At 42.7% G+C, this 15,109-nt stretch overlaps 1 protein-coding gene across 2 annotated transcripts in view; it reads left to right on the plus strand.

The window, feature by feature from the left end:
- Positions 1–4,903: 4,903 nt before the first annotated feature.
- Positions 4,904–15,109, plus strand: part of LOC122550056 (uncharacterized) — a 29,475-nt gene continuing 19,269 nt past the window's right edge. Inside the window, exons 1-3 of one of the 2 annotated variants that reach the window (XM_043690516.2) lie at positions 4,904–5,008; positions 6,001–6,062; positions 10,398–10,551. In XM_043690516.2, coding sequence (XP_043546451.2) covers positions 6,005–6,062; positions 10,398–10,551 — 212 coding nt within the window. In that variant the 5' untranslated portion in view covers positions 4,904–5,008; positions 6,001–6,004. Of the gene's footprint in view, positions 5,009–6,000; positions 6,063–10,397; positions 10,552–15,109 lie in introns of those variants that run through there. The other variant, XM_087987456.1, reaches the window with a different exon arrangement.

Genomic DNA, 15,109 nt, shown 5'->3' on the forward strand with positions numbered 1-15,109 from the left:
GGTAAGAACTAAATTCTTTCATAAACTATATAAATGCAGTTTTCACTTTACCATTTGAAAACATTTCATATTCTTGTTTCTATTAATCAATACTATTTTTACTAATCATATTAGTTCTACTTTCAAAAAGGAAATCTTCTGAACAATGTAGTTTATTGGAACATTGGAAATTGGTTAATATTGTTGCTAATTGAAATGGTGAATTGTCATCTTAACTATGTTGTCAGTACCTTTCAGAGTAGAACACTCTGTGGCAATTTTCAGTGGATTGGAAATTGTCAATATCTATAATGTATGATCATTCCTCCAGATTACAGGCAATGTAGGAAAGTCAAAACTGTTATTAATATCTTTAGGTATTTGTATCTTTGGCTTTAATAAGTTATTTAATAAGTTTAATTCATTTAATGTGATTTAAAATAAGACGTAACTTTATCTACAATTTTTAGGCAATTTATGTTCAGGTGGGTAATGCACAAAATCCACTCACCCACATTATCTGAAAGATTTCAGTGCAATTTTGCGTGAGTCCAGCAGCTGGCATCTAATTTCAACATTGCTGGAGCTCTGGGCGTAGAAGGAGATTCAAGCAGTGCTGCTAATGGCCTGTGGTACAGGCAACATGTTTGTTCTTAAAAGCAGCCTACCTTTAGGCAAGGATGGAAAAAGATTGCTGTTATGGAAACTCTGGGCTGCTTTTGACGGCCTGAGCAATGTCACTTGCAGCAGTAGCTTAAGGAGAAAAAGAGAAGCAACATCACAATAGTAAAGAGTATGGACTGTCACTTGGTCTGGCATTTGGAGCCCACAAGCTCAGAGTCTGCTGCCACATTTGTTTAGAGGATAGTTTTTGGGGTTATTATCAACACGTGATGAGTTGCCTAGTACAAACGAATTGCAACCTTACTATAGTAAAGGACAGTTTGTTAGTCAGCTGATCAGAAGGCAAAGTGGCAAGTAAGTACTACTGTAAAGATCTCAAATGTGCATCTCGATGAGGCAGCATGCAGGAGAGCACTGAATGGCTTTGGTGTAATGGTTAGCCTTTGAGGCAGTCTTCTGTCATAGTCAAGGACCAGTGTGGAACTTGGAGCTTATCCTTTCCTCAGCCTTTCATACTCCAACTCTTTGCAGTGCTTCAGATGCAGAGGCAGTGGCTCTCCTAATATCTGGTTCAGCCTTATGGCAAACAGACCCTCCGCTTTTCTGCCAAAATATGTTAACACTGACAAAATGGCAAATTCTATTACTTTCAGAAACTTGCCAACTAGAAAAAGTTGTTGGAATTTTATTTAGCTGCATTTGAAATGCTGCTGCAGGGTCAATGTTGTGTCATCATGCTTTCCTTAAGATTGGGCAATGCAGGCATCACTGTTCAAAATTAGCATCCTGGGGCTTCAGCAATGAGGTGGTCGTGCACAAAGGAGACAAGTCCAAGTGCCCATTTCAATGGAGAATGTGGATTGTGCAAATATAACATATGCTGTGCAATCTACCTCTGTGGGAACAATGTAGGGCAGCATAGTTCCACTCCACAAACAAATTTCTCATCCAATTAGAAATGATAGTGACGACAGGATAGTGTTGTATTGTTGCTGCAATATGTGGAGTCCAAAGTGATCCATCTGTAGTAAATGTTGTATCTCAAAGAACTTTGGATTGAAGTTGAGGAGCCATTGTGCCACATCAGGGAAGAGGAAAGCTACTGGACACTTTGCTTTAGAGGCAGACAAATCCCTCAGACCATGTAATTCAAAATGATGTGTCATCAGGGACATGAGGTTGTAACTGCAGATAAGAAAGGTATGGTGACCCTACAGTGCAGATAGAGGCCATTTGGCCTTTCAGGTTCTCACCAACCCACTGAAGAACATCCCACCCAGATGCACCCCCCCTCCCTGGGTTTGTTTTTAACCATGGCTAATCCACCTAACATGCATATTCTGGACAATATAGGGCAATTTAGCTTGGACAATCCACCTAGCTTGCACATCTTTGGACTGTGGGAAGAAACTGGAGCACCCAGAGGAAACCCATGCAGACATGGGGAGAACATGGAAACTCCACACAGACAGTCACCCTGGAATCGAACCTGGGTTCCTAGTGCTGTGAGGCAGCAGTGCTAACCACCAATTCCCATCCTCAGTTGTCCAACAGTTACAGGATTCTTGCAAGCTGTATGGATGAGGTTGGGGACTGCAGGGAGGATGAGCAAACTTACCATTGAACCTTGGTACGGGAAGCCATTCAAGTTGGAGGAGAAAATAGGAAGATAATAATAGTGGGTTAATGTAGAATTAGGGAGACAACTACTGTTCTCTGCAGCCCTGAATGGGTGTCTAGAAGGCCCAGTTCCAAGATTAAGGACATCTCCTTGAGGCTGAAGACAATCTTGAAGTAGGAGAGGAGGGATCAACTGTCATCATCACATTGGTACCAATGACATTAATAAGATTCACACAACACCAGGTTATGGTCCAACAGGTTTATTTAGAAGTACAAAGCTTTCAAATTGTACTGCTGCCTGATGAAGTTGCTTCTTCATCAGGCAGCTAGTGGAGCAGGATCATGGGGCACAGAATTTATAGCAAAAGATCACAGTGTCATACAATTGATGCAATATATTGAACAAACCTAGAGTGCTGTTAAGTCTTTCATCTTTTAGAATGGGTTGCAGGTTTTGACTCATCAATATGTAAATCCCAGAACTTCTTTCAAGTTGCATTCCTAAGATAACTTAAGGTGACATTTCAGCTCTGACAATGCATTAAAAGCATGAGGTTAGAGTTTGTATGTATTCCAATCTTGAGTCAGACTGCTTCTATTTCCAAAGTAGGGATTTATAAAATGTCACATGGATTGACTGTCTACAAATTATGTGCTTTTTGAACAAAGTGGAATTTATCTGCAAATACATTTCTGCAAATGCACATTCACCCTGTAGACTTCTATGTGTGTGCTTTTGAACAAAATAGAATGTATCTGCATCGAAATAGAATGCATCAGTTATATGATATTATGATCTTTTGCTATAAATTCTGTGTCTTACAATCTTGCTCCTCTAGCTACGTGACAAAAGAGCAGCACTCTGAAAGATTGTATTTGCAAATAAACCTGTTAGACTATAATCTGGTGTTATGATTTTTAATTTTGTCCACCCCAGTCTAACACTGGCACCTCCACCTCATTAATAGGACTGGATAGGATATGCTGCTGAAAGATTTTGAACAGGTAAGAGCTGAATTATGAAACAAAACCTCCCAGTCGACAATCTTTAGATTTTTACCTGAGGAATGAGCAAATTGGCATAGCATAAATAAGGAATTATTTGTGTTGCTCAAAGATGGGAGTGGGTATCATTTTGTGGACACTGGCACGATCATTGGGTGGAATGTATCTGTTCTGGTGGAAGGGGCTTCACTTGAACCAAGTTGGGATATTGTCCTGGTGAATCAAATAACTAGAGCTGTGGAGAGAGCTTTCAAACTAATTTGAGAGGAATGGGGTGGGGAAGGGAGCAGAGACAGATAGGAGAGGGGAAATTAAGGTTTACAAAACAAGAGGATATAGCAGTATTACTGGACAGCTATATAGATAATGATACCCGGAATGAAACAGAATGGGACTTTATTTGAATGTGTGGAGTATTCAGACCAAAATAAATGAATTAACAGCACAAGTATAGGTTAATGGGTATGATGTTGTTGCCATTATGGAAGCATGGTAACAAGTAGATTAAAGCTTGAAACTAAATATTCAGAGGTATGAGATTTTTCAATAGGGTAAGCCTGGTGGAAAGGATTGTGAGGTAGCAACATTAGAACAGAATAGAATAAGTTCGATAGCAAGAAATGATCTTGGATCAAAAGACTTAGAATCCCTATAGGTGGAAGTAAGAAATAAAAGGGTGATTTTAATTTTCTTGTAGATTGGGATAGTCAAATTGGCTGAGGTAGCCACAAGGACTAATTCATAAAATGTGTTCATGTTAATTTCTGAGGACAATATGCATGTAAATCCTAGTCCCGGTGCATAAATCTCTTCTAAGTTCAGCAGATAATAATGAAGGCAAATTAAATGTTGGGCTTTATTTCAGAGAGAATGGAGTACAAAAAAAGTAATGATATTTTGCAAAACAAATATACAAGGCACTAGTGAGACCACAACTGGAATACTGTGAACAGTTTTGGTCCCCTTATCTAAGGTACATATATTGGCATTGGGAGCAGTCCGGGTTCAGGGGGTTTATACCAAATATGGAGGGACTGTCTTATGATGAGATGTTGAGTAGGTTGGGCCTGTGCTCATTAGAATTTAAGAGAATGAGAGGAAACTCTTTTGAAATATTCAAGATTTTTAGGAGATTTGACAGCATGGATACTGAAAGGCTGTTGGAGAGTCTAGGACCAGAGGGCATAATCTCAGAATAAGGGTTCACACATTTAAGCCAGTGATAAGAAGGAATTTCTTCTGAGAGTAGTGAATCTGTGGAATTCTTTACATCAGAGGACTGTCAAAGTTGTCCACTAAGTATATTCAATGCACAGAGGCAATAAGGGACTCGAAGATTATGGGGAAAAGGCAGGATGGTGGACTTGAAGATGATTACTTACAGTGTGGAAACAGGCCCTTCAGCCCAACAAGTCCACACCGACCCGCCGAAGCGCAACCCACCCATTCCCTTACATTTACCCCTTCACCTAACACTACGGACAATTTAGCATGGCCAATTCACCTGACCTGCACATCTTTGGACTGTGGGAGGAAACCCACGCAGACACGGGGAGAATGTGCAAGCTCCACACAGTCAGTCACCTGTGGTGGGAATTGAACCTAGGTCTCTGGCGCTGTGAGGCAGTAGTGCTAACCACTGTACCACCGTGCCGCCCACAGATCAGATCAACAATGATTTAATCAGAAGACGGAGCAGACCTGAAGGGCTGAATGGCCTATTTCTACTTCTGTTTTATGGTTTACGGTTGTTCATACACAAAGACAGATATTCAAGGTAATCCTTCCTACGTCTGTCAGATATCCATTATGTCAACCTGTGGCTTATATTTCCTTGAAGCTCTGTGTGTAACCTGTAGAATATTGGGTCACTTATGACTCATAAAATTAAGCAACTTACTCCAGAACCCCCACAAAACAATGATTCAGTCTGTTTGTGTTTGATATATACCTTGTGTTTGCCAGCCTGGGAAGCTAGTATGGGAGCTATCCTTACAAGGGAGAAAGAGAAAGCACTCTACCCACAGTATTTAATACATTTCTTGGAAGATTTTACAAAATGATTACTGTGACTTCTTATAGAGTACAGCTCCACAGTTGATAAAGTATTCCTGTTCTTTAGGTAACTGAGCTACCGGAGGTCTTGCCACCAGTGAATTGGCCCAGCATCAGACCTATTTTGAGGACCCCTCCTAACAATGCTTCCCAGCCTTTCCTGGCCACACCTCCAATTTCAACTTATTTCCCCTTTTCCGAGGGGACAATAAAATCTTATCTGAATTATCTAACCTATCTCAACATCCAAGCATAGAAAAGAAACAGAAATTGGGAGCAGTGTTAGGCCATTCAGTCCTACAGACCTGGTCTGCCATTCAATATGATCATGGGTTGATTATCAGCTCAGTACCCTGTTCCCACTTTCTCCCCACAGTCTTTGATCTCTTTGGCCCTAAGAGATATACCTAACTCCTTAATGAAAACATTTAATGCTTTGGCCTCAATCGCTTTCCAAGGCAGAGAATTCCACAGGGTCACCATTCTCTGGATGAACAAGTTTCTCATCTTGTCAGTCCCAAATTACTGTTCTTATACAGTATCTTTTAGTCTGTTTCCCTTGATTCGGAACCCTTGGGTCACCAGAAACAGCCTTCCTCTGTTCACTCTGTCTAGCCCTGCAGGATTTCACGGGTTTCTGAGAATCCTCTCATTCTTTTAAATTTCAGTGAGTACAGTCTGAACTGATCCAACCTTTGTTCTCTTTTTCAATAGAAAAATGGAAAATAAAGGTGAAGAAATAGCAATCGTTGGAATAGGATGCAATTTTCCTGGAGGTAAATAGATAAGGATTGGAATTAAACATTTATTAATGTTATCGTAATTATCATTATTAAGCATTCAAGACTAAGAGATTTTCTTCTAATGTTTGGGTGTAAAGAACTACATACAACAGCAAATTGAAGAAAATTATGTGAAGCTAATTATATACCCATAATGAGATTGCCTCATTTTCTATCCACTTATTTTGATAAGGTTTGGTACACCTCCCCCTGCTGCATTACTATCGACATGTGACCCTGGTCATTCATTATACCCATGTTTAATATGAGAAACAAAGATTTGGAAATTTTTAATATGTATATTCTAATCTGCATGAGAAAACTAACTAGAATGTGAACACAAACCAAACCAAACTATTCTTTCCTGACCCTTAAGTGCACCTGCGTTTTGATATTCTGGCACTTCTCCAATATGCAAACAGAGGACCTTCATCCCAAAAGGTTATTCACTTTCAATTGTGCAGAACACCATGAATCAAATGAATTGGTGCATTTTTGCTGCTCTAGTGATTTCAAAGGATAGAATAAGAATTTGATGACTGTGATGCAGGCTGTTGTTTATTATTTTCATGATCTGATAACTGCAATTTGAATAGCAACCCAATGTTAGAGGCATTGTTCAAAGGCTGAGTACAACAGCTGGAGTTGACATTCCTGTTAATATCACTTCTCAGAACAGCAATTGATGCCAAACTACACACAACATGTTTTAGAGAATCATGGCACAGAGGAGAAACCACCATAGCACACCATGGCATTTTCCTCCAGGAGCCAATGGCATTGGAGGAGAATATTCTTAGACCCATGACCTTTATAGAATTATACAGTCATAGAGATGTACAGCATGGAAACAGACCCTTCAGTCCAACCCGTCCATGCCAACCAGATATCCCAACCCAATCGTGTTCCACCTGCCAGCACCCAGCCCATATCCCTTCAAACCCTTCCTATTCATATACTCATCCAAATGTATCTTAAATGTTGCAATTGTACCAGCCTCCACCACTTTCTCTGGCAGCTCATTCCATACACGTACCACCCTCTGTGTGAAAAGGTTGCCCCGTAGGTCTTTCCTCTCTCACCCTAAACCTATGTCCTCTAGTTCTGGACTCCCTGACCACAGGGAAAAGACTTTGCGTATTTACACTATCCATGCCCCTCATAATTTTCTAAACCTCTATAAGGTCACCCCTCAGCCTCCAGTGCTTCAGGGAAAACAGACCCAGCCTTTCAGCCTCTCCCCATAGCTCAAATCCTCCAAACCTTTCAAGTTTCACAACATCTTTCTAATAGGAAGGAGACCAGAATTGCACGCAATATTCCAACAGTGGCCTAACCAATGACCTGTACAGCCGCAACATGACCTCCCAACTCCTGTACTCAGTACTCTGACCAATAAAGGAAAGCATACCATACACCTTCTTCACTATCCTATCTACCTGCGACTTCACTTTCAAGGAGCTATGAACCTGCACTCCAAGGTCTCTTTGCTCAGCAACACTCCCTAGGACCTTACCATTCAGTGTATAAAGCCTGCTAAGATTTGTTTTCCCAAAATGCAGCACCTCGCATTTATCTGAATTAAACTCCATCTGCCACTTCTCAGCCCATTGGCCCATCTGGTCAAGATCCTGTTGTAATCTGAAGTAACCCACTTCGCTGTCCACTACATCTCCAATTTTGGTATCATCTGCAAACTTGCTAACTGTACCTCTTATGCTCGCATCCAAATCATTTATGTAAATGACAAAAAGTAGAGGGCCCAGCAGTCCTTGTGGCACTCCACTGGTTACAGGCCTCCAGTCTGAAAAACAAACCTCCATCACCACCCTCTGTCTTCTACCTTTGAGCCAGTTCGGTATCCAAATGGCTTATTCTCCCTGTATTCCATGAGATCTAACCTTGCTAATCAGTCTCCCATGGGGAACCTTGTCAAACGCCTTACTGAAGTCCATATAGATCACATCTACTGCTCTGCCCTCGTCAATCCTCTTTGTTACTTCCTCAAAAACTCAATCAAGTTTGTGAGACATGATTACCCATGCACAAAACCATGTTGACTATCCCTAATCAGTCCTTGCCTTTCCAAATACATGTATATCCTGTCCCACAGGATTCCCTCCAACAACTTGCCCACCACCGACGTCAGGCTCACCAGTCTCTAGTTCCCTCGCTTGTCCTTACCACCCTTCTTAAACAGTGGCACCACATTAGCCAACCTCCAGTCTTCCGGCACCTCACCTTTGACTATCAATGATACAAATATTTCAGCAAGAGGTCCAGCAATCACTTCTCTAGCTTCCCACAGAGTTCTAGGGTACACCTGAACAGGTCCTGGGGATTTATCCACTTTTGTGCGGTTCAAGACATCCAGCACTTCCTCCTCTGTAATATGGGCATTTTTCAAGATGTCACTATCTATTTCCTTACAGTCGATATCCTCCATGTCCTTGCTGATCTTTGAGGGGCCCTATTCTCTCCCTAGTTACCCTTTTGTCCTTAATGTATTTGTAAAAATCCTTTGGATTCTCCTTAACCCTATTTGCCAAAGTATGTAGGACCAGAGGAGCCCTTTTGGGATGAAGGTCCTCTGTTTGCACATTGGAGAAGTGCCAGAACATCAAAAAGAAGGTGCACTTAGGGGCCAGGAAAGTATAGGTTGGTTCGTGGTTAGTGCTAGTTAGTTTTCTCATGCAGATTGAATAGTTTGCATAAATGTGATGCTGAACTATTCAGCCAAATGATGATGACATGGTCATGATCCAGGTTGAAAAGTGGTAAATTTGAAAGGGGATGCAAAGAAATGATGGTGACTAAGGTAAATGGAAATAAATACAAAGAAAGATTTTGACTATTGTTTGTACCCTGATGTTTGCAGCAGTTACTTGGTAAGTTTCTGAGCGAAGGTGATCCTGATAGTCTTCCTCACTATCATCTGCTTCTGCAACAGCTATATCTTATGTCCCCAGAAATGTTCAAACTCAGGCTTTTCTGTATGGTGAAGATATTTCGAGCACAACAGGATTAGCAGTGCAGGATATACAAGTTGGAGCATATCACAGAGTTCTTCTGATCTGCCTAGTCAGAGATGCAGATTGCCCTCTGAGTCATTAGTTTATTTTGGGCGAATCCTAGTCTGGTTATTATTCATAAGGGTGGATTGTTTTAGCACAAAGCACTCCATAACAGATATTTTTTCTTTATCAATTCAAGGGAGGGCTGCATTTTTTAACTTGAATGCACTCTGACAACTTGCAACAAATTTCACATAATTATGCCGGATTCTTTGATATTTTCACAAATAATCTGAAGAGTAAGGGGCTGCTGAGGAGCTGACTGTAGGATTTCATGAGAAAAATGAATCTTGGGAATCCAGCAGTCCCATGAAATAGGATATTCCTTTCTCATTGCTGATATACTTTAGTGTCAGGTAGTTAATTCCCATAATTCTGAAATATATCTGACACCTCATGGACCATGTCCGTATAATACTTTTGCAGATGTTATGGAAACTTGCTGTAACCGACTGAAATATTGAATTCAATAAATAATTTCATAGTGATGGCTCATGTAGATGTTCACAAACAATAGCTTGTGCTATTATCCCTTAGTAAAGTGCAACCTTTGAATACAGCTCTCTTCATTATGATCTGCATAAGATAGTATTGGGGGAACCAGAGTCTAGATTAGAGTGGTGCTGGAAAAGCACAGCAGTTCAGGCAGCATCCGAGGAGCAGGAAAATCGATGTTTCGGGCAAAAGCCCTTCAATCAGGAATAGAGGCAGGGTGCGTGCAGAGTGGAGAGATACCTCGTCTCCTTAAATACCAGCTCCGTTTCCTTCTCCTCGTCTTCCACTGCGACTCTTTCACCTCTATAATAATATTATATAATGTTTACCCAAAGAGGAAGCTGTATTTGGTCTTGGGAAATTTTGTATGGGCTTGCCATCTCACTGTACGACTTGCTTCATCTGATGAACATTGCTGCAACCATCCACGTTGATGAAAGGCTTATGCCTGAAATGTCGATTCTCCTGCACCTTGGATGCTGCTTGACCTGCTGCGCTTTTCCAGCACCACACTTCTTTTGACTCTGAACTCTAGCATCTGCAGTCCTCGTTTTTTCTTTGTTGTGATGACCCTATTATTAAATAGGCATCAATCTCCACTGTCCAGAGAGAAATGTGAGTAATGGCAATGTAGGCAGGTTACAGGAGAGCTGTCATAACCAGATATGTGTCTTCCTTCAGTGATCTTGACTAATGATGTATTCAGAATGAATTCTAACACAGGTAATTCCTGTCTTAATCTTCTGGTTTTTGTAATCAGGAGAAGGTATTGATAATTTCTGGAAAGTTCTGCATGAAGGAAGAAACTGTGTGGTAGACATTCCACCAGATCGATTCAATACGAAGTTCTGGCATGACACAGATGAAACCAAAGCTGGAAAAATGATCACAAAACGTGGATGTTTTATTGATGGGTAACAATTTATAAATACTGTACAAGTAATAAATTCAACGCTCAGCCAACTGAAATATTTTATTCTTAATTTAGAGATATTGAACTTGGAAACAAATGTGCAAAATAAACATGTCAACATAGAGTCATAGAGGTGTACAGCACGGAAACAGACTCTTTGGTTCAACTCAACCATGCTGACCAGATATTCTAAATTAATCTAGTCCCATTTGCCAGCACTTGGTCCATCTCCTTCTTAACCCTTCCTATTCTTATACCCATCTGGATGCTTTTTAAATGTAATTTTTGTAAAAGCCTCCACCACTTCCTCTGGCAGCTCTTTCCATACATGCACCACCCTCTGCAAGAAAAGGTTGCCTCTTAGATCCATTTTAAATTTTTCTCCTCTCACCCTAACACACGCCCTCTCGCTCTGGATTCCCCTATCTAAGGGAAATTACCTTATCTATTTACCCTATCCATGTCCCTCATGATTTTATAAATGCCTATAAGGTCATCCCTCAGCCTCTAACACTCCAGCCCCAGCCTTTTCAGTCTGTCCCTACAGCTCAAACCCTCCAACCCTGGCAACATCCATGTAAATGTTTTATGAACCCTTTCTAGTTTTGCAACATCGTTCCTATAGGAAGGAGACCAGAATTGCATGCAATATTCCAAAAGTGCCCAACCAATGTCCTGTACAGCTGTAACATGTCCTCCCAATTCCTATACTCAGTCCTTGACCTATAAATGAAAGGATATAAAATACCTTCACTATCCTTTCTACCTGAGATTCCACTTTCAAGGAGCTATGATCATACAATCCAAGGTTTCTTTGTTCAGCAACACTGTCCAGGCCCTTACTGTTAAGTGCAAAAGTCCTGCCCTAATTTGCCTTTCCAAAATGCAGCACCTCCCATTTATCTAAATTAAACTCCATCTGCCACTCCTCGACCCATTAGCCAATCTGATCAATGTCCTGTTGTACTCTGAGATAACCTTCTTTGCAGTCCACTACACCTCCAATTTTGGTGTCATCTGCAAACGTACTAACCATACCTCCTATATTCACATCCAAATCATTAAAATAAATGATGAAAAGCAGTGGATCCAGTACTGATCCTTGTGGCACAGGCCTCCAGTCTGAAAGGCAACCCTCCACCATCAACCTCTGTCTTCTACCTTTGATCCAGTTCTGCATCCAAATGGTTAGTTCTCCCTGTATTCCATGTGATCTAACCTTGTTGAGCAGTCTACCATGAGGAAACTTGTTGAATGTCTTACTGTAGACCATATACATCACATCCACCATGCCCTCATCAATCCTCTTTGTTACTTCTTCAAAAAACTGTATCAAGTTTAGATTACTTACAGTGTGGAAGCAGGCCCTTCGGCCCAACAAGTCCACACCAACCCTCCAAAGAGCAACCCACCCAGACCCATTCATTTACCCCTTCACCTAACACTATGGGCAATTTAGCATGGCCAATTCATCTAACCTGCACATTTTTGGCCTGTGGGAGGAAACCAGAGCACCCAGAGGAAACCCACACAGACACGGGGAGAATGTGCAAATTCCACACAGACAGTTGCCCGAGGCAGGAATTGAACCCGGGTCTCCAGGGCTGTGAGGGAGCAGTGCTAACCACTGTGCCACCATGCCACCCACTTAGTGAATTATGATTTCCCACACACATAGGCAAGTTGACTATCCCTAATCAGTCCATGCCTTTCTAAATACATGTAAATCCTGTCTCTGAGGATTCCCTCCAACAACCTGCCCACCAGTGATGTCAGGCTCACTGGTCTATAGCTCCCTGACTTTTCTTTACCACCTTTCTTAAACAGTGGCACCACATTAGCCAACCTCTAGTCTTCAGGCATCTCACCGGCGACCATTGATAATACAAATATCTCAGCAAGGGGCCCAGCGATCACATCCCTGGCTTCCCACAGAGTTCTATGGTACACCTGATCAAGTCGTGGAGATTAATCCAGCTTTATGCATTTTAAGACATCCAACACCACCTCCTCTATAATATGGACATTTTTTCAAGATGATGAAAGTGAGGACTGGAGATGCTAGAGATCAGAGTGTGGCACTGACAAAGCATAGTCGGTCAGGCAGCATCCAAGGAGTGGGAGAGTCGACGTTTTGTGTATGTGTTCTTCATCAGGAATGAAGGGAACCCAAGAGGGCTGAGAGCCAGGCACCAACTCGCAGACACCACCTCCTACTGCCCTCTTCGACTACATCCTCACCTCCCACCACCAAACCATCATCTCCCAGACCATCCACAACCTCATCACCTCAGGTGATCTCCCAGTAACAGCCTCCAACCTCACAGTCCAAGAACCCCACGCCATCCGGTTCTATCTCCCACCCAAAATTCACAAAACTGACTGCCCCGGTTGACCCATTGTCTCAATCTGCTCCTGTCCCCCCCCCCTCCCCCCCACACCCCCAGACTTATCTCTGCATGCCTTGACCCCCCCTTGGTCCAGGATCTCTCCACATACATTTGGTACACCACCCATGCCATTCACCTCCTCCATGACTTTCACTTCGCAGGCCCCCAATACCTCCTCTTCATCATGGACATCCAATCCCTGTACATATCCATCCACCATGATGAAAGCCTCCAAGCACTCCATTCCTTCATCTCCCAACCAGTCCCTTCCACTGACACATATGATCGATTGGCTGAACTAGTCCTCACCCTCAACAATTTTTCCTTCAAATCTTCCCACTTCCTCTAGACCAAAGGGGTAGCCATAGGTACCCGTATGGACCCCAGCTATGCCTGCTTCTTCATCAGGTATGTGGAACAGTCCATCTTCTGCAGCTACACTGGCACCATTCCCTACCTTTTCCTCCGCTACATCAATGACTGCATCGGCGCTATCTGGTGCTCCCACGAGGAAGTTAAACAGTTCATCAATGTCACGAGCACCTTCCACCCTGACCTCAAGTTCAATTGGTCCATCTCAGACACCTCCCTCCCCTTCTTAGACCTTTCCATCTCCATTTCCTACGACCGACTCAACACAGCCATCTACTTTAAACCCATCGACTCCCACAGCTACCTGGACTATACCCTCCTCCCACACTGCCTCCTGGAAAAATGCTATCACTTACTCTCAATTACTTTGCCTCCGCTGGATCTGCTCCCAGGAGAACAAATTCCACCCTAACATCCCAGAAGACCATCTTCTTCAAGGACTACATTTTCCCCTCCCACATGGTCGATGATGCCCTCCAGCGCATCCCCTCCCCTTCCCACAACTCCGTCCTTGGACCCCGTCCCCTCTAACCACAGCAAGGATAGATCCCCTGGTCCTCACCTTCTACCCCACCAACCTCCGCATACAACGCATCATCCTCCACCATTTCTGCCACCATCATGGATATATTTTCCTCCCCACCCCTATCTGTGTTCCACAGAGATCAATCCCTCCACGACTCCCTTGTTAAGTCCACGCTCCCCACCAACCCACCCTCCACTCCCTACACCTTCCCTTGCCACTGCAAGAGATACAAAACCTGCACCGACACCTACACCACTCCCCCCCACTTCCGTGACCCCAAAGGATCCTTCCACATCCGACAGAGATTTACCTGTACTTTCACATGCATCATCTACTGTGTCCGTTGCTCTCGATTTGGCCTCCTCTAGGAGACAGGACACCAACTTGCGGAGCATTTCAGAGAACATCTTTGGGGCACATAAACACTTCAACTCCCCCTCCCACTCCACCAAGTTTATGCACATCCTGGGCCTCTTCCCTGCCAAACTCAAGCCACCCGATGATCATGAGGAAAAATGCCTCATCTTCCAACTTTGCATCAATGTTGATTTCACCAGTTTCCTCATTTCCCCTCCCCCCATCTTATCCCAGATCCAATCTTCCATCTCGACACCATTCTCTTGAATTGTCGTACCCATGTATCTTCCTTTCCACCTACCTGGTCTACCCTCCTCTCTAACCTGTCATCACCCCCACCTTCATCTACCTATCACATTCCCAGCAAACTTCCCACCAGCCCCACCACCCTCCCATTTATCTTTCAGCACCCATTGGGGCATCCCCTCATTCTAGATGAAGAGCTTATACTCAAAACATCAACTCTCCTGCTCCTTGGAAGCCCAACCGGCTGTGCTTTTCCAGCACCACACTTTTTGAACCACATTTTTGAAGATGTCACCATATATTTCCCCACATTCTATATCTTTCCCACGCGTCCTTTTCCACAGTGACTGATGCAAAATTCTTGCTCAGTATCTCCCCCATCTCCTGCAGTTTCACACATAGGCTGCCTTGCTGATCTTTATAAAATATTTATAAAATCCCTTTGGATTTTCCTTAACCCTATTTGACAAAACTGTTCTCATGTCATTTTTTTGCCCTCCCAGTACTTTGAAGTATATTCCTACTGCCTTTATGTTCTTCTAAGGATTCACTTGATCTTTGCTGTCTATACCTGACATATGTTTCTCCTTTTCCTTGATCAAAACCTCAATTTCTCTCGTCATCCAGCATTCCCTACATCTCTCAGCCTTTCCTCTCATCCTAACATG

This window comes from Chiloscyllium plagiosum, unplaced genomic scaffold (genome assembly GCF_037043375.1).
Source record: "Chiloscyllium plagiosum isolate Xiang-an unplaced genomic scaffold, Cpla_swu_hap1 HiC_scaffold_5, whole genome shotgun sequence".
In the NCBI taxonomy this organism is placed as follows: domain Eukaryota; kingdom Metazoa; phylum Chordata; class Chondrichthyes; order Orectolobiformes; family Hemiscylliidae; genus Chiloscyllium; species Chiloscyllium plagiosum.